Below are 18,611 nucleotides of genomic sequence, written 5' to 3' on the forward strand. Positions count from 1 at the left end.
TGCTATTTTCCAATGACCAACTTAGCATATACTTATGCCATTTGTATACATTCTTAAAAATTTTATTTTTTGTGTGTGGGTGGTTTGCCTGCATGTATATCTGCACACCACATGTGTACTTATGGCAGTGGAGGCCAGAAAAAGGCAACAGATCCCCTGGAACTATAGTTAAGATGATTGTGAGCCAAGTTGGGCAGTGGTAGCACATGCTTTTAATTCCAGCACTCAGGAGGCAGAGGTAGGCAGATCTCTGTGAGTTTGAGGCCAGCCTGGTCAACAGACGAGTTCCAGGATAGGCTCCAAAGCTACAGAGAAACTGTTTCAAAAAAAAACAATAAATAAATAAATACATAGATTCATTTACTGAACAACTTAAAAAGCTTCCTATTGCTCTTAGACTTATCCAATCTCTTGAAATGTTTTGCCTATGCCTTCTTCTATTTTAGTTTTTGTTTGTTTGAAACAGGGTCTTACATAACCCAGACTGGCCTTGAACTCACTAAAGTGTAACTAAAGTTGATTTGCACAGTTGATTCCACTGCTTCAACCCCCCATGTGCTGGGACTGCATGCATGTACTATTGTGTCCAGCTTTGATTAATGTTTTAAGATTATTTTATGTATATGAATGTTTCACTTGTATGTGTGTGTGTACCTGGTGTTCACAGAGGCCAGAAGAGGGTGTAACCCTGGAACTGATAGTTCTGAACCACTGTGTGGGTGCTGTGAATCGAAATCGAACTTGGGTCTTCTTAAAGGGCAGTCAATTGTCTTAACTGCTGAGTCATCTCTCCAGACCCTGTTTTGTTTTGTTTTAATAGTAAGATCTGTGCTTTGTAAATGTAGAATGTTCATATGTATACAGTATTTTAACTTTTTTTCTAGGGTGATTGTACAAGCCTCTTTTTGCTTATTTAATTTGCCACTGGCTGACATGGTTGATGCAGATTTACTGAAGTTTAACAGGCAGTAAGTATATTTATATTTATTCTTTTTTCTCTTTCTTTCTTTTTTTCTCCTTTCTTTTTCTGTTTTTTTTGAGACAGGATTTCTCCATGTAACAGTCCTGACTGTCCTGGAACTGCTTGGTAGACCAGACTGGCCTCAAATTCACTGAGAAGCCTCAAATTCACTGAGATCCACCTGCCTCTGCCTCCCAAGTGCTGGGATTAAAGGTGTGAGCCACCACTCCGTGGCATTTATTCAGATCTTAAGTACAAAATGTCACACAGACAGGACTTACCAGAGTCTCTATAGCTTAGTTATGTTGACACCATAAATATATACCAGAGTGTAGTTATTATTTTTTTTAATTTTTGAGGGCCCACCACCCAACTTCCAAATAAATACAGACGACTTCTTCTTACTTATAAATGCCCAGTCTTAGCTTGGCTTGTTTCTAGCCAACTTTTCTTACTTAAATTATCCCATTTCTCTTTAACAACATTTTGCCTCTGAGCTTTTTACCTTTCTTTATTCTATATATCTTTTTTTCCTCATTACCCCATGGCTAGGTGTATGGCTGGGTGGCTGGTTCATAGTGTCCTCCTCTCTCCTTTTCTTGCTCCTTGCTCCTTCCTAGATTTCTCCTCCTATTTATTCTCTCTGCCTGCCAGCCCTGTCTATTTCTCTCATAAGGGTTAAAGCTGAGGAACCAAAGTGAAATCTCAGTTTGTTTTATGTTGTATGAATTGTGATGCATCAACATTTACCAAATGCCAACATGTCTAAGTACCATATGGCTGCCTCCTGTCAGGTAAGCATAGTGGCACCTTCCTGAAGACTCAGCCACTCAGTAGATTGCGGCAGGATGATCACTTGAGCTCTAGGCCAGCCATATAACAAGACCTTGTCTCAGTAAATAGCTGTGTGTTGTGACTCACACCAGCAATCCTAGCAATGTGGAGGCTGATGCAAAAGCATCACCTCAAGTTCAGGATCCGACTGTGCTACGTAGTGAGTTGAAGTTCAGCCTGGGCTACATAGTCTGTTTCAAACAAATAAAAACAACAAAAGAATAACAATAAAGTAGTTGAATTCTATTACCCCTTAAACTAAGGAATTAATATTTATTTTATAATCACTAAGCTATTTCTATAGTTGTTTACTTAAGTCAAAGGGAACTTCATACATGAAGAGGCCCTTCACATATAGATATGCTTGCATACTTGAGTACAGAAATACACTAGATGTGCTGGCCAGTGGAGCACACCTTTATTCCCAGTACTTGGGAGGCAGAGCAGGTGGGTCTCTGTGAGTTCAAGGCTAGCCTGGTTTACTGAATGAATTCTAGACACAAAGCCAGAGCTACATAGTGAGACACACTGTCTCAAAGAAGAAGAAGAAATGCAACGAATGTAATTTATATTAAGACCGATGCTATTTTTGTCTGTTTCAGGTCTCCCCTTTCCTTGATGGTTTTCGGCATCAGTGCTTTGTTTACCAGACCTGCTCAGTCTTTAGCTCCTATGTTGATACTGTCAAAGCTAAACCAGTATGGGTATGGAGATCCAAACAGCAGGTAGTGAAAAACAAAACAAAACAAGACAAAACAACAAAAAAACCCAAAACATTTGCTGCCATGCAAGCAAATTCACCCTTTCTTATTAGCTATTAGTCTTGACCCGCAGGGTGGTGGGGCACGCCTTTAATCCCAGCACTAGGGAGGCAGAGGCAGGCGGATCTCTGTGAATTCGAGGCCAGCCTGGTCTACAAGAGCTAGTTCCAGGACAGGCTCCAAAGCTACAGAGAAACCCTGTCTCAAAACAAAACAAAACAAACCAACCAAACAAACAAACAAGAAACCAAAAAAAGAAATTGTCTTGGACTTTGGATATTGTTTGCTATTAACTCATATATCTCAAATGAACTATGATAAAAAGCATTGTGTCAAAGAGCTATGGGATAGCTTTTATAAAAAAATTTCAAACAATGCTCTATGATTTATTTTTATTTTATGTTCACTGGCGTTTTGTCTGCATGTGGATCTGGTAAGGGTGTCGAATTCCCTGGAGATGGAGTTACAGACAGTTGTGAGCCATCATGTGGGTGCTGGGACTTGAACCCAGATCCTCCGGAAAAACAGCCAGTGCTTTTCACCACTGAGCCATCCCTCAGTCCATAGCTTTTGTATTATTATTGAAATCACATATATTGCAAAGCTATATAGTGATTATGTATTTTGCGTTGTCTACTCATTCATTGTTGTTTGTTTCTGAGGACTTGCTTACAGGCTAGATAAAACAGTACTAGAATAAAATACAAATAAGGTGTGTCCATAGGGCTCTAGGGAAGATAGCTGAGCGGTAGAGCACTTACCTAGCAGACTGAAAGCTCTGGGTTTGATCTTCAGTACCACAGAAATAAAAAGGATCCTACCAGAAATATACTGGTACTATGATTATGTGGAAGAGAGCTCCCTACCCCAGTCTGCCTAAGGTCAGGGAACACTCATGGGAGAGTGAATCCACAGATCCAAGTGGGAAGAATTGACACATACCAAGACTGCAGCTCCCTGTTACGAGCAGGGATCATTTCCTCCTTCTGTGATGTCTTCTGTCAGAGTTTTGTATTTTTCCTTATGTAGATCTTGCTTATATTTTCAGGCTTCTATCTAAGTATTTTATATTTATGGGGCGCTAATATAAGTAACATTCCATTTGTAATTATTGCTTGTAGATAAGAAAGACATTGACTTTGGCATGTTAGAGTATTTTTTCAGTCTTTTTTTTTTTTCCGAGACAGGGTTTCTCTGTGGCTTTGGAGCCTGTCCTGGAACTAGCTTTTGTAGACCAGTCTGGTCTCGAACTCACAGAGATCCGCCTGCCTCTGCCTCCCAAGTGCTGGCATTAAAGGTGTGCGCCACCACCGCCCGGCTCTTTTTTCAGTCTTTTTATAGTACTTTTTAGTCCCAGTAGTTTTTTTTATGTCATTTTATGGTTTTTCTAAGTTTTGTCACAATTTCTCCCTCCAACACCTTATTATGAACATCTTCAAATACATGAAAATATAAAATTTGGTTGGGCAGTAGTGGTGTACACCTTTAATCCCAGCACTTGGGAAGTAGAGGCAGGCTGATCTCTGTGAGTTTGAGGTCAGCCTGGTCTACAGAGCGAGTTCCAGGACTGGCTCCATAGCTACTCAGAAACCAAGAAACCCTGTCTTGAAAAACAAACAAACAAACAAACAGAAAAAAAGATTAAGTTTGGCCATGATCACACAGAGTCAGCTCTCTGCATCTGAATGCATTAGCTTCAGCACATATTGATAGTGTTTCTATTTTCTGCTTGTCAATCTAGACATATTTTTTCTCACAACTTTTTGTTATGAAAAAATTTAAAGACACAAAATAGTAATTAAAATACAGAGAAAATTTATAAAGTCACTTCTTAGATTAAATAATCAATATTGTACATATTTATTTATAAAAACTTTGTACATTTGGTTATTCAATGAATGTGTGTGTGTGTGTGTGTGTGTGTGTGTGTGTGTGTGTAACAGCAACCATATGTACACATTCTACACAAGAGTTTGTTCTTTCTTTATGTGGGTACCAGGAATTGAACTTGTCAGTCTTAGCAACAAGCACCTTTACCTACCGAGCCATCTTTCTGGCCTCTGACCAGGACCTCTTAATCTTCTTGCCTCAGCTTCCCAAGTGCTGGGCTTGCTGAGATGAACACACACTTCTATACAGTACTTTTTCTGTGGTGTTGGTATAATCTGGTAGCTTTTGTTTTTGTGGTACCAGGGATTGAACTCAGGACTTCGAGTAGCATCCCTATCTTTTCTGTAGAATGTACAGGAATACTTGCATAAATCTCAGCTTTTCCCATATACTAGGTGACTGTTTTTCTTACTGGAAGAGTTTCTGTAAAGGTAGGTAGCATTAAAAGCCTCAAGCAAGTTCATGGTGGGAAGCTACGGTAACTGTAGTAGGAGAAGACAGACTGTGTTGATGAGTCTCATGGCCATTTATCTCCTATATCAGCTTATTCTTAGAGAGTTGTGACAACAAGGGAAGGGAGGAAGAATAGGTGTGTTTAACTTGCTCTGAATTATCTGTGTTCTCGAAAACCCCAAAGGCCCCACAGTCAAACTTCTCAAGCCCATGTGTAGAAGTTCCAACGGCCAGGTCACACCCCAGACCAAGTCAGCCAGGAATTCAGAAGGTGTGATACAGCCACCAGCACCTTATAAAGCTCCCCACCTTTCCCCTTGAGTAGTCAAGGTGAGGAATCTGGAGATTTATAGCCTTGGGAACAGCAGCTCTGAACACTAATTCTTGTTGGCTCAGCAACTGACACGCTGGCAGCCTGACATGTTGGCAAACCAGTTTTGTGATACTGTAAGCTTTCCCAGAGATACAAGCTCATACAGGCACTTGAATATTTTTTATCTTTTACGTGATAACAAAACCTTGGCCTCTCGTGGCCTCATGAGGCTCGTGCGACCTCAAAGTCCAGAAACTAACTGTAGCACTTAGCAGGTGTACTTTGCTGAGTTGCAGTCCCTGTTGGATTGGAACCTTCAGTTTACCCCTGCATGATCCAGAAAGCCCCATTTTCTGTCTCTCTCTCTCTCCAAATCCTGCCTATTCATAGAGTCTCTGAACAAAGGCAAGGTGCCAGAAAGTCCAGTTCTGCATTCTTGGGGTCTACTACAATTTCCTCTCCTGAGGTTGCCAGTCGCCCAAGTGCTCAGATTTTGACTGTACTTGGACACAAACCCAGCTTATGGCAGACATGTCATTGTGCTGCACCTACAATCTAGAAAGTCTCCTTGCTTTCATTTGTGGGTGTAGTGTCTCTGGTCTCGATCTCTGGGACTGGAGAACCTGCCTGAGAATTGCTTTGATCAAATAAACCTGTTGCTTACTTTTTCAAATCAGCTTGATCTGACTTACTGCCTTGGTGGAGAAACCTATGAGTGTGTGTGTGTGGGGGGGGGGGGACACACAAAACCTATTAAGCTCCACCAGTGTGAAGAACTGAGCAAATATGTCTGTTGAAATAAATGTCACTCTAGCAGATAAGCTTCCTAGCATTTGATTCTTTTCTCCTTCCTTCCTTCCTTCCTTCCTTCCTTCCTTCCTTCCTTCCTTCCTTCCTTCGTTCATTCTTTTGTTCTCCCCCCCCTTTTTTTTGGAGACAGGGTCCCTCTGTGTAGTACTACCTGTTTTAGAGTCTACTCGTAGACCAGGCTGGTTTTGAACTCAGAGATTCATCTGCCTCCTAAGCGCTGGGATTAAAGGTGCATGCCACTACACCCACCCAATATAGCATCTAATTCTTTGCCAACTGCTCCAGTGTATAGAACCAGTTTACTTAGGACTAGTACTTTTCCCTTGACCCCCTTTAAAAGATATTCTGAATTCCTCAGTGGAATTAAAGTGTTATTTCTGAGCTAAATGTAGTGGTAATGCCAGTACTTTAGAAGCTGAGGCAGGAAATTGTATGGGCTTAGGCCAGGTTGGGCTACATAGTGAGTTCCAGGCCAGCCTAGACTACAGTAAGACCTGTCAAAAAAAAAAGAAAATAAAAATACTTTCTGCCAGACAAATTATTTTACTATATGTTTAATGTATATATTTACTTCTTTTTTTTATTACATTTGTGTGTGTGTGTGCGCGCGCACGCGAGTATGCGAGCGTGTGTAACTGCTACTAAAAAAATTATGTGAACTCTGGGAATGTGGTTCAGTGGTAAATTACTTGCCAAGTGTGTGTGAGATTCAATCCCTAGCATTGCAAACATAAAGAGATAGTTTTGAAATTATAGAATAAGTCACCCTCGTATTACCCAAGAGATTGCTCAATACAATAGGATTTTGTAGAAAAGACCGTCTCCTTCCATTTGCTCAACTACGTAGATTTGTGTTCTTTCTTGGCAGGCATTTATGGAATTTCTGCCGTGTTAATACTGAGCTAGGAGCTAGAGTCCTAAGGTTTGATCCCTCTCTGCTTACATGGCATTAGGGAGGTAGAAGGGCAAGTCTAGTACACTCAGCCAAGTCCAGAGGTTAGAAAAGCCGCAACTGCAAAGGAACACGGGCTTGTGATTGGCTACTTGCACTGGATGTGTAACCATGCCTGTAATTATGTGCCAGCAGTGCCCTGCAGTCCTGGCCGAGCTCCTGATGCTCCACGGGACATTAGGAATTCAAAGGTTCATTTTCACCACGGGTCATAGGCTGCCAGTTCTGTTCACTGGATTACACTGTCATCTACTGGCATGTTGTAGATAATTTGTTAATAAAATTTATTATTTAAGAAATAGCTTTCGCTAGGTATGATGGCTCATACCTGTAATACTAACTCACAGGAGGTGGAAGCAGGAGGGTTGCCATGAGTTTGAAGCCAGCCTGTACTACATTGTGAGTTCCAGGCAAGTCTGAGCTATAGTGTAAGAGCCTATCTAAAAATGCAAACCAAACCAAGACAAAAAGGGATAGTGGCTTTTTGTGATCAATCTGGTTTATATACAAGCTTGTTTCTGTTGTGAGACAATGGTCTTGTACACTATCACTTGTATTAATTTAATAAAAGGCTGATTGGCCAGTAGCCAGGCAGGAAGTATAGGCAGGGTGACCAGGCAGGAAGTAGAGATGGGCGACAAGAACAGGAGAATTCTGGGAAGAGAAAATGGTCAGTCTGCAGTCTTAATCCAAACGCAGAGGAAGCAAGATGAGAATGCCTCACTGATAAAAGATACCAAGCCACGTGGCTAACACAGACCAGAATTATGGGCTAATATAAGTTATAAGAACTAATAAGAAGCCTGAGCTAACATGTCAGCCAGTTTATAATTTACATAGACCTTTGTGTGTTTCTTTGGGACTGAATGTCTGTGGGACCGGGTGGGACAGAAACCTCTTTCTTCCTTTTCTTCTCAATGCTGTAAATATGATCCAGAGCTTGGGACACGCTAGGTAAATGCTCTACCATTGAGGTCCACCCCAAGTCATACAAGTGTGTTGTTAAAAATTATGAATGAGCCAGGCAATGCAGGGGCATGCCTTTAATTACAGCAGAGGCAGGTGGATCTCTGTGAGTTCAAGGCCATCCTGGTTTACAGAGTGAGTTCCAGGACAGTCAGAGCTACACAGAGAAACCCTGTCTCAACAAACAAAACAAAACAAACAAAAAAGGTTACATATGCAACATTCCCTGTGAACTATATATCCTACCATAGAGATATTTGCCTATCCACAGTTACTGCTGCTCTATTTACTATATATAGCAATGAGTTAGAACCAACTTGTATTTCTTTTTACAAATAAATGAATAATGAAAGTCTGATACATATATAAAATAATATGAATATTATTTGGTTCTAAAGAGAAATGAAATAAGCAGGTGTAGTAGAACATGCCTTTGACCTCACACGTGCTTTATTCCTAGTACTTGGAAGGCAGAGACAAGATTTTGATGAATTTAAGGCTAGCCTTGTCTACATAGAGAGTGCTAGGCCATATAAGGCTACCCTTGCTCAGCATTGTGCATTGGAAAGACAGCATTGAAAGCTGGCAAAATACATATGAAGTACATATGAGCACGTGTATGTTTAGGAACATAGAGATAAGCACTTAATTTGAGCCAGGGTTGTTTAAGTCGAGGCTCTAACTATAGTAGATACAAATGTTTGCATCGTTTTAAATTAAGAACATCTGGTCAAGAAGATTACAGTCAAGGTTGAATTCGTTTACTGATACCATGTCAAAGAAATTTTGGGGGGGAGAATTCTAGAACCATAGAAATACATATACTTTGTTTTTTTTCTGTAGAATTATGGCCAATATTTTTCACCCATAGCATTTCCTATTTACTTCTGTAAATTGACCTAGTGTTCCATTGCAAAGGGGTTACCTGAGGAAATGATTTAATCCAAAGGAGGGAGTATCAACCTTAGGGTGTTTTCTGGAGAAATGCTAGGTTATTCCATCTCCCCGCCCCCGTCTCCTATAGTCTGCATAGATGGAAGCATGAACAAAATCTTTCAGCCTCTGGGAAGGGAAAAGCAGGTGTGCAGTGCATCATATACTTTCTCTTTTTTCCTTCCCTCCCTTCTTCTTTCCTTTCTTTTTTCTTTTTTTGGGTTTTCAAGACAGGGTTTCTCTGTAGCTTCGAAGTCTGTCCTGGAACTAGCTCTTGTAGACCAGCCTGGCCTCGAACTCACAGAGATCCACCTGCCTCTGCCTCCCAAGTGCTGGGATTAAAGGCGTGTGCCACTACCGTCTGGCTCAGTTCCACTTTCAAGACTGTACTATGATCATAACCAGCTGTGAGATCCTTGGTACTCAAGAATATCTCAACTCATGTCCACAGAAAAAGCACAACCATCTTAAAAACTGGTTAATTTGTTCTTTTCCTTAAAAATAGAGTAGAGGTACCATTCCTTTTCTTGGAGAGACTTTTTAGTTGAGATAAATTTTCGTAGGTAGAAATTTCAGTTCCAGGTCCAAACTCACTAGCTATGTAACTTTGTCATGGCTGTGCCTTGGTGTATAATGTTAAGGAAATTAGTAGCGATGCAAGAAAGCATGTTAAACAGGATACTGTGTACTGAACTGAGTCTGCTCAAAGCTCATATTCTAAAGTCCCAACTCACAATGGTCAATATCAGGTGATAGGGACTCTGGGAAGTGAATAAGTTTAGAGACAGTCATGAATATGGGGCCTACATGAAAGGATAAATGCCCTGGAAAGAAGAGAGGTAGGGGTTCTGGACATTGCTCATTGATAAACAGCATGCGCATCGTCAGCATATGTGAAGGCCTAGGTTTGATCCCTAGTTAGCACACATGTGCACACACACACACACACACACACACACACACACACACACACACGGGAAAAGGAGAAAGAAGTATAAATATATGTTCTCTGTCTGCCATACATCTCTACCATGCAAGGACATGGATTCCAGGGGCTGTCAATGCGAGATTCTAGGTCCAATATTCACAGGACAATATTCAATAATCACTTTCTGTCTGCAAGCAAGTAGAAAACTTCTTACTAAAGTCTAACCAAGCTGACTCTTTCGTCTTGGACTTCTACCTTCTAGAACTGTGGGGGAAAAATCTGCGATATTGGTTCCTTGTCTCTAGATCCCTTCCGTATTCTTATCTCTGCTTTTGATGTAGGTCTTGCTATGTGATGTAGACCAGTCTTCAATTTGTAATTTCCTGCCTAAACCTCCCATGTATTGAGATTAAAGGCCTGTACTTCCATGCCCACCCTTAAGACAACTATTCTTCTTGGAAAATTGACCTAGTGAAAGGGGACATTTCCTCTCTGATCCTATGGTAGCAACAGTCTGTCTATCGGTGAGTTTTCCTGACTCTAAGTCTAAACAGACTATCTTGCCTGGTGGACCTGATGTCTCTTTGGCCCTTTCCAACCTGAGCACGTCTTTCCTTAGCAGGGATGAGCACTGGTACTGACTCAACTTACAGCTCCATTGATAGGGTTGCCTGTTTTTAATGACTGGCAATAAAAGTTATTTCATGGATGCAGCCCCAGTAATTTCATGCCTTTTAGAGATGATATAAACAGGGAAAAGGAGAGCAGAGAGGAGGCAGCCTTCACTGAAGCTTTGTGATTAGGAAGAGTCTAATTGTAACAGAATTTGAGGTGCCAGCATGATAGCATTATGCCCCCTTTACTCCATAAAGCTGACTCTGCAAATGACTCAGCAGGCGTAAGCTAAGAGAGCAAGGCGTACCAGATGGTAATGTTTTGGAATGTTATTAGCTACAGTTAGGTAGTTATTTTCTCTTGAGAGGAGAAAATTATGAGAGAAAATGGGGCACATGAAATTTTCTCATATGGAGAAATGCCATTATAATTATACACTAAAATTAAATACATTTGTTTATGGTTTCTCTGATTCTGCTAGAAGGTAAGGCCTGTTGTGTGCCAAGATTATTATGTGCTCTGTATCCCAAGAACCTAATGCAGCAAATGTGCTATAAATATTTGGTGAAAAAAAGCATAAACACAGCTTATGAATGAATGAATGAGCGCATGCCATGGTGGAACTGGGGAGGGTGGAGGACAACTTGTGGGAGTCAGTTCTGTCTTTCCACTGTGTGTCCCCAGGATCAAATGTGACTCCCTGAGCCATGTTGCTTTCCTTAAGAAGTGTTTTATTTTATTTTGTTTTTTGAGACAGAGTTTCTCTGTAGCTTTGGAGCCTGTCCTGGAACTAGCTCTTGTAGACCAGGTTGGCCTCGAACTCACAGAGATCCACCTGCCTCTGCCTCCCGAGTGCTGGGATTAAAGGCGTGTGCAACCACCGCCCCGCTAACCAAGGCAACTTATAAAAGGAAACATTTAATTGGGGGGCCTGTTTACAGTTCAGAGGGTGAGTCCATGATCAACATGGTAAGGAATATGGCAGCAGGCAGGCAGGCATATTGCTGGAGCAGTAGCCAAGAGCTTACATCTGATCTCCAAAATGGAGGCAGAGAGAGAGAGAGAGAGAGAGAGAGAGAGAGAGAGAGAGAGAGAGAGAGAGAGAGAGAGAGAGAGGAGAGAGAGAGAGCGCGCACTGGACCTGGCATGGGTTTTTGAAATTTCAAAGCACCCCCAGTGACATACCTCCTCCAACAAACCCACCTCCCAGTCCTTCCTGACAGTCTGCCAACTAACCGGAAACCAGATGTATGAGCCTGTGGGGGCCACTTTCATTCAAACCACCACAGTTAGTAAGGTGGAAAGGAGAGGTGAAGTCATCATGATGGTACACTAGCCTAATTAGTCGATGGCTTCATCCATATTCCAGTAGAGAGAGCTGAATAAATTCTCTAAAATCATGTCCTTGACTTGGAATAAAATTTTAGGAGAAAGAAGAAATCTTGAGAGAGAAAAAGCTAGGCATGGTGGATGCCTGTTATCTCAGGACTGCCTCAAGTTTGAGGCAGTTTGATGTATGTAGCAAGCTCCAAGCCAGCTGCAGTAAAACCCCATTTTGAGAAAATAAAAGAACCTGAAAGACAAATCTTTGAAGAGCTTCAAGAGAGCCTGTGAAGTAATGGGGAACTCACAGGTACTTTGGAAAGTGTGAAGCCATTTAGTGACTGCAACAAAAGCTTAAGTGTTCCTCATAGACGACCTACCACCACCACCACCAGCAGCAGCAGCAGCAGCAGCCCAGCAGGATAGTTGTCAGGTTGTAAGATTCACTGGAATGATTGTTCCTCTGCTGCCTTCGAGCATGTAGTCTAAGATATTCTCTCTCTCTCTCTCTCTCTCTCTCTCTCTCTCTCTCTCTCTCTCCCTCTCTCTCTCTCTCTCCCTCTCCCTCCCTCCCCCCCTCTGTGTTATAGCATGTGTGTGCAGGTACGCAGGCACAAAGGCCAGAGGAGGCTATTGGCTGTCCTTCTGTATCACGCTATACTCTTATTAAACCTGGCAGCCAGAAAGCCCCATCCATCCTTCTCACCGCCAAACCTCAGCACTGGGTTACAGGTGTGAGTGCCTATGCCCAGCTTTTTTGTTTCTTTTTACATGGTACTGGCATGCAAACTTAGGTCCCCGTGTTTGAGCAGCATGTGCTCACTGCCTGCAAAGCCATCTCTCCAGCGTCTCTGAGCCCAAGTCAGCATGTGCACGAGAGGCTGTGACTGCAAACCACCGCAGGTGTTCTCCAGACCCTTCTCCCCAGGGAAAAAAGACAGGTCCTTCGCAGAAGTGGAAAATCTCCCAGAGAGAGGCCCTGGCAGCTGGAGTCCAATTTCTTGATAATTCTGAAGCTGGAATCTGTTATAACCAGAGAATGCTGAAGGATAATGGGCTCCTGTTGCTAATGAAAGACTGAGATCAGAACACAGAGGTGCCTCTGCCAAGCAGAAACCGGCCTTTTCATAAAGCACATATTGTAATAATTCTGTGACTAGCAAGCAGCTCTTAGCTGCGCCCCCCTCTGTAAAGGCTTGATTAGGGCCACTTCCTTTCTCTCTTTTATTAGAGACGTGATTCTGTTTCAAAGCGGAGCTTAGGTTTCCATTACCTCTTGGCATTTTGCTCCCATTGTCTCCCGTCTAGTGTGTCATGTGGTTCAGATCAATTAACAGCCAAGGCTGGTAAGCGATGCCTCACGTTTATGAGCACCTACAGCCTCAAGTTCAAAAGCGCAGTCATGACCTCATGCTCCCATTCTGGAAATCTGTGCTCAGCTACTTCAAACCTCTTTGTCTTAATCGGCTATGGCCAATTACATAGCACCTTCACCCAGCCTGATCGAAGTAGCTAATCTACAGTAACATGGGCACAAGTGCCAGCTGGACAGCCATGGTTTTCAGGCCACGGTGGCTACAGGGGCAGAGATGTAGTGCAGGCTAGCCTCAATAGAACAGGACCAGATGTAGTGCAGGCTAGCCTCAATAGAACAGGGTCCTCCTGGTTATGTGGGAAAAGTCCAGCAGAACTGGATCTCAGTTAATGTCAGGATCCTTTGACCTCTGTTTTGGCTTCAAGCTCTTACCACTCGGTGGCAATGTAGCTCCGGGTTTACTGACTGTGCAGCTTCAGGCTGTGCATAAATGAGCACCTTTGATAGAGCAGCACATCCAGAGTCCTCAGGCAGATCCTGAGAGGCGCATGGGAGTCACACGCCTATCACCAGGGCTGTAGGGATCACATAAGCACGACTTCCTCTGATGAGGCCAGAATAATATCTGGCTGTTGGGGCTGGAGTGGGGCAGTTAGGCCCCACCAAGTCTTGAGGACAGAGACAGGTCTCCTGTGAAAGAGGGGAGAAGATTTTTCTTATGTTTTTGGTTGTAAGCCTAGCATTTAAATTGCTGAACAAGCTCTCCAGCCTGAGAGAATTTTTCTTTTCTTTTCTTTTTTCTTTTCTCTCTTTCTATTTTGATTTGTCAATCGTGTTTTATTTTGGCATTTATTATACCTGGATATAGGGTATTCTTTAAATTAATTTCTATATTTTTGTTGGTTTGAAATGTAATCATTATAAAATTAAGTTACATCACTTAAAGTTAAAGTCTGTGAAACTGGGAGAATGGTCTTGAGTTTCTGCATTTAGTTCTTGGTTTTTGACTCCACAGAGAATTTTTTCTTTCTTTCTTTCTTTCTTTCTTTCTTTCTTTCTTTCTTTCTTTCTTCTTTTTTTTTTTTTTGTTTTTTCGAGACAGGGTTTCTCTATGTAGCTTTGGAGCCTGTCCTGAAACTCACTCTGTAGAACAGGCTGGCCTCAAATTCACAGAGATCCACCTGCCTCTGCCTCCCAAGTGCTGGGATTAAACCCAGCTCACAGAGGATTTTTCTTAAATGAGGGAATTCTGGGACAAAAAAATACCACATGGTTCTAGAAATAAAGTTTTCCCCAGAGCGTTTGGGCAGAATAGCAATGAGCCCTCTACCTGGATGCCGTAAGCAGTCTAGCTGCTGACCTTGGCCCTGGTGGTTGTCTCAGTACGCTAGGAGAAGCAGAGGAAAAGTGGAAGTCGGTGGGTAGCAATCAGTGTTTGGATCAGGTGGAGTCGAGGTGAAGGGCAGGGTTAATGATGAGAGCTCAGAGGGACAGCCACACCCAACAAGTGTAACCAGACTAGAGAACCAAGAACATCTTACGACAGGGCTCTCAGAGGGGAGGCAGATACGGCTGCATTGTTTGCATATGCTAGTCTAGACAGAAGCCTTCTCGCCAACATGTTGCGTTTTCCAGAACTGTTTATATACTTTCTCTGAGAAGCCTTTTCTAGACTCCCCTTGCCAAAAACAGGTAAACCTTCTGAAAGAGGGCTCTTGTCTGTCACCCTGAGAAATTCCATCATACCACTTTTATAGCCATCATACGTTCTATAAATGAATGTCCAAACTCACCCACTTTTTATAAAGCTTGGCAGATATTTCAAGACTGAAGGCATTCGAGGATGCTCGTGTCTCTGAAGCTCAGACAGACCCTGAACTTTCAATCCTCTTGCCCCAGCTTTCCGGTAGCTCTGAGCTACTGGACCATCAGGCCCAGGAATATAATTCTCCACTGTTTTTCTTTCAGACAAGGTCTTGCTTGCTGTGCAGTCCTAGATTGGCCTAGAACTTCCTATGTAGTCCACACTAGCTTCAAACCCACACACAGACTTCCTACCTCAGCTTCCCGAGTGCTGGGATTGCAAGCATATACTACCAGGCCTAGCCTGAGGGTACACTCAAAGTCTCTGCTGTGTCCTGGACTCTGTCCTCTATCCACCCATGCATGGCAGGTGGTTCTGTATCGCAGAGGCATTACTTGTCAGCAGGGACCAATCACAAGTTCACATGTCACCTTCCTTTCCTATGTGCAACTAGGAGGAAGAAATTACTCAGGGACTTGAAAGAACCAAAACTACACAACACAATGTCTCTTTCTTGTTACATGAGCTACCAGAGAAAAATGTTACTGAATACCATGTGTTAACTAGCTTTGAATTAATAAGAAAAGAAGCTTCTGGGGAAAAATTAACTGATGTACATCTTTTCCCCTAGACTACTTTTAGATCTTCAAGACACCATGTTTAGTTTGGTGTGTGTGGTCCCGCTGGGCATCGCAACAGTGCAGATTCTGACTTGGAGCTCCTTCTCCATCAGGAACAGAGCGGACTACTCAGGCACTGTGTAAGCACAGCGGCCGTGCTGGGCGGTGGTTGCAGCATCCTTCAAGGGCTTGTCAGTTCTTAGAGGTTGTGCTGCGCTCAAGGGCAGAAGTGATCTTTACACCCTCCCATTTGTTTAACAACCAAAGCAAATAAAACAGCGTGTTTTGGGAGCTTTTTACTCTCTGAGTTATGGCCTCTCCGTAGGCTGTTTCCTGGCATTCAGAAGCCTGGGACCTGCAACTCTTTACCGCCAAACCATCGCCTTGTGTTCCTTGAGTGGGCTGGTCAGTACACACCACCCTTAAAAGTTCTTCAAACCTCATATTGCTTCTTTGGCAAATTTTGTGAAAGCCAGCATTCTTTCCTCCTCCTTTCCAGGACTCTTTCGCATGGAGGCAAACGTTCTACTGCTGAGCCTCATTGTAAAAATGTTTTTTTATTTTGTGTCAGCGTTTCATTAAGTTGTCCCGGCTCGCTTTGAACTCACACTGTAACTCTGGCAGCCTCCCAAGCAGCTGGGATTACAGGTCTGTGTCACCTGGAACAGGCCTCCTCCACACTTTTCCCCAGCAGCCCCCTATCACCATTGCCTGCATACTTTCCTGCGATGAAAAGCAAGGAAGGTCACTACACTCTTTGATTTGGAAATGTGTTGCAAAACCATTAGCTTGAAAGCAAGCATAGTGCTGGTGCAGAAGCAGATACACCAACCATTAGGACAGCACCAAGAGCCCAGAAATAACCGCCACATTCACAGCGAACTGATTTCTCAACAAGGGGCCCAAAAAACATACAGTGGGAAAAAAGTCAGTGTCTTCAATGAGAGATGCAGAAGAATGGAATTTGACCCTCATCACACACCACATATAGAAATCAGGTAAAAATAAAGACTCAAATACAAAAAAAAAAAAAAAGACTCAAACACAAGTAAAACCACTGAAGAAAAAAAAAAACATGGAGGATAAAGGAATGGGATTATATAAAACTGAAAAGTTTCTGCACACCCAAGGGAACAGAGTGAAAAAACATCACACACTTTGGGAGAAAATATTTGCAGACATACACTCAAGAAGGGGCTGATATCTAAAATATGTAGCAAATTCAGCCTAATGGACAAAACCAAACATACTGATTTAAAAATGGACAAAGGACCTGGATGTAATGGTGCACACCTCTGATCCCAGCACTCAGAGACAGAAGCAGGCTGAGCTCTGTGAGTTCGAGGCTAGCCTGCTCTACAAAACAAGTTCTAGGCCAGCCAGGGCCACACACACACACACACACAGAGAGAGAGAGAGAGAGAGAGAGAGAGAGAGAGAGAGAGAGAGAGAGAGAGAGAGAGGAAGGGAGGGAGGGAGGGAGGAAGAGAGAGAAATTCATATTTAATATGAACATGCAATGGTTATCTTCACTGTCATCTTGATTGGATTAGGAGTCACCTAGGAGACAAGCCTCTCAGTGGCTCTGTGAGGGTGTTTCTGGAGGGGTGTAGCTGGGGGAGGAAGAACCACCTTGACTGTGGGCACAGCACCATCCCAGTCCGGATTCCCCGCCTGAGGACAAAGGGAAAAATAAGGGTTACTGCAGCGCCATTCATCTCTGCTCCCTGAGGTGGTACAGTGTGACCAGCTGCCTCACAGCCCCTCTCTGTCGGGACTCTGCCCTCTCAAACTGTGAGTCAATAGAACTTTTCAGCCTGTAAGCTGCTTCCTGTTAGATATTTGGTCATAGCGTCGGGAAAAGTAACCATCAGTGAAACATAGGGAAGATTTTGCAACATGCTTTTTAACAAATAATAAAATATATCAGGGGTTGTGAGGGAGGGGTCTAGGTCAGTGCTAGACTTGGTATATATGAGGTCCTCCTGACTTCTCCAACACACGGATTAATTCAGTTGGATGTAACTATTTTTTTGGAGACAGGGTTTTAGTTTGTATCCCAGTCTGGCCTGGAACTTGCCCTGTAGTACACTGTGTCCTCAAACAGCCTATTGAGTACTGCGATGGAGGCATGAGCCATCATACCTGGACGACTTATCATTTGTTGTAAATTGTATACACAGAAACTTTTACTGTGAACTGCTTTTTCTTACAGATACTGCTCTAAATGTTTTAAAGTTTGTGTGAGATTGAACTCAGACTCTCAGCTAGAAAGCAAGTGGTTTCAATGTCTGGACCATTTCCCTGACCCCACTGTAGGCTTTTATAACCCGTAAAACAATCACAGTGTTAAGAAAATGAAAATGCAATCTACAAACTGCAAGGCAATGTTTACAAAATGCCTAGTGATGATATAGGACGTTTTTTGAACAATAAAAGTCTCTAAATGCAATCGACAATGAAAATTTAATTTAAAAACATATAAAGATTTGAATAGACACTCCATCAAAGAAGACACATAGTACCTGGAAAGGTGTGTTGTAACATTATTGGCCATTATGAAAATGTGAAACAAAACAATAATACCAAAAGATAACACTGTAGCCGGGCGGTTGTGGCACACGCCTTTAATCCCAGCACTCGGGAGGCAGAGGCAGACGGATCTCTGTGAGTTTGAGGCCAGCCTGGTCTATAAGAGATAGTTCCAGGACAGGAACCAAAAACTACGGAGAAACCCTGTCTTGAAAAATCCCCTCCCCCACAAAAAAAAGAAAAAAGAAAAAAAGATAACACTGTATAACAATGAGAATCACCGAAATAAAAACTAACAGTAAACCAAATGCTCAGAAGGATATGGGTCTCCCCAGTACACACATTCTTGGTATGAATTAAGGTGATAGAGATGCTTTAAAAAATGGGACGTTTTCTTGTAAGGAAATAAGCATTTCACATTTGATCTAGAAATCTCATTGTTAGCTTACCCTAGAGAAATAAAAATTCATGTTCACACAAAACATGTATGTAAATCTTAATGGCGGCTTCACTCATATACCCAAAAATGACAGAAACAACTCTCTGACAGTTAAATTGATACACAATTGTGGTTCATCTACATCATGGACTACTGTGCAGC

At 42.5% G+C, this 18,611-nt stretch overlaps 1 protein-coding gene across 1 annotated transcript in view; it reads left to right on the forward strand.

The window, feature by feature from the left end:
- Positions 1–15,622, forward strand: part of LOC142850954 (transmembrane protein 180-like) — a 31,136-nt gene extending 15,514 nt beyond the window's left edge. Inside the window, exons 4-6 of the mRNA XM_075974844.1 lie at positions 885–968; positions 2,398–2,520; positions 15,490–15,622. Coding sequence (XP_075830959.1) covers positions 885–968; positions 2,398–2,520; positions 15,490–15,622 — 340 coding nt within the window. The remainder of the gene's footprint in view (positions 1–884; positions 969–2,397; positions 2,521–15,489) is intronic.
- Positions 15,623–18,611: the final 2,989 nt, after the last annotated feature.

Source organism: Microtus pennsylvanicus, chromosome 5 (assembly GCF_037038515.1).
Source record: "Microtus pennsylvanicus isolate mMicPen1 chromosome 5, mMicPen1.hap1, whole genome shotgun sequence".
NCBI lineage: Eukaryota > Metazoa > Chordata > Mammalia > Rodentia > Cricetidae > Microtus > Microtus pennsylvanicus.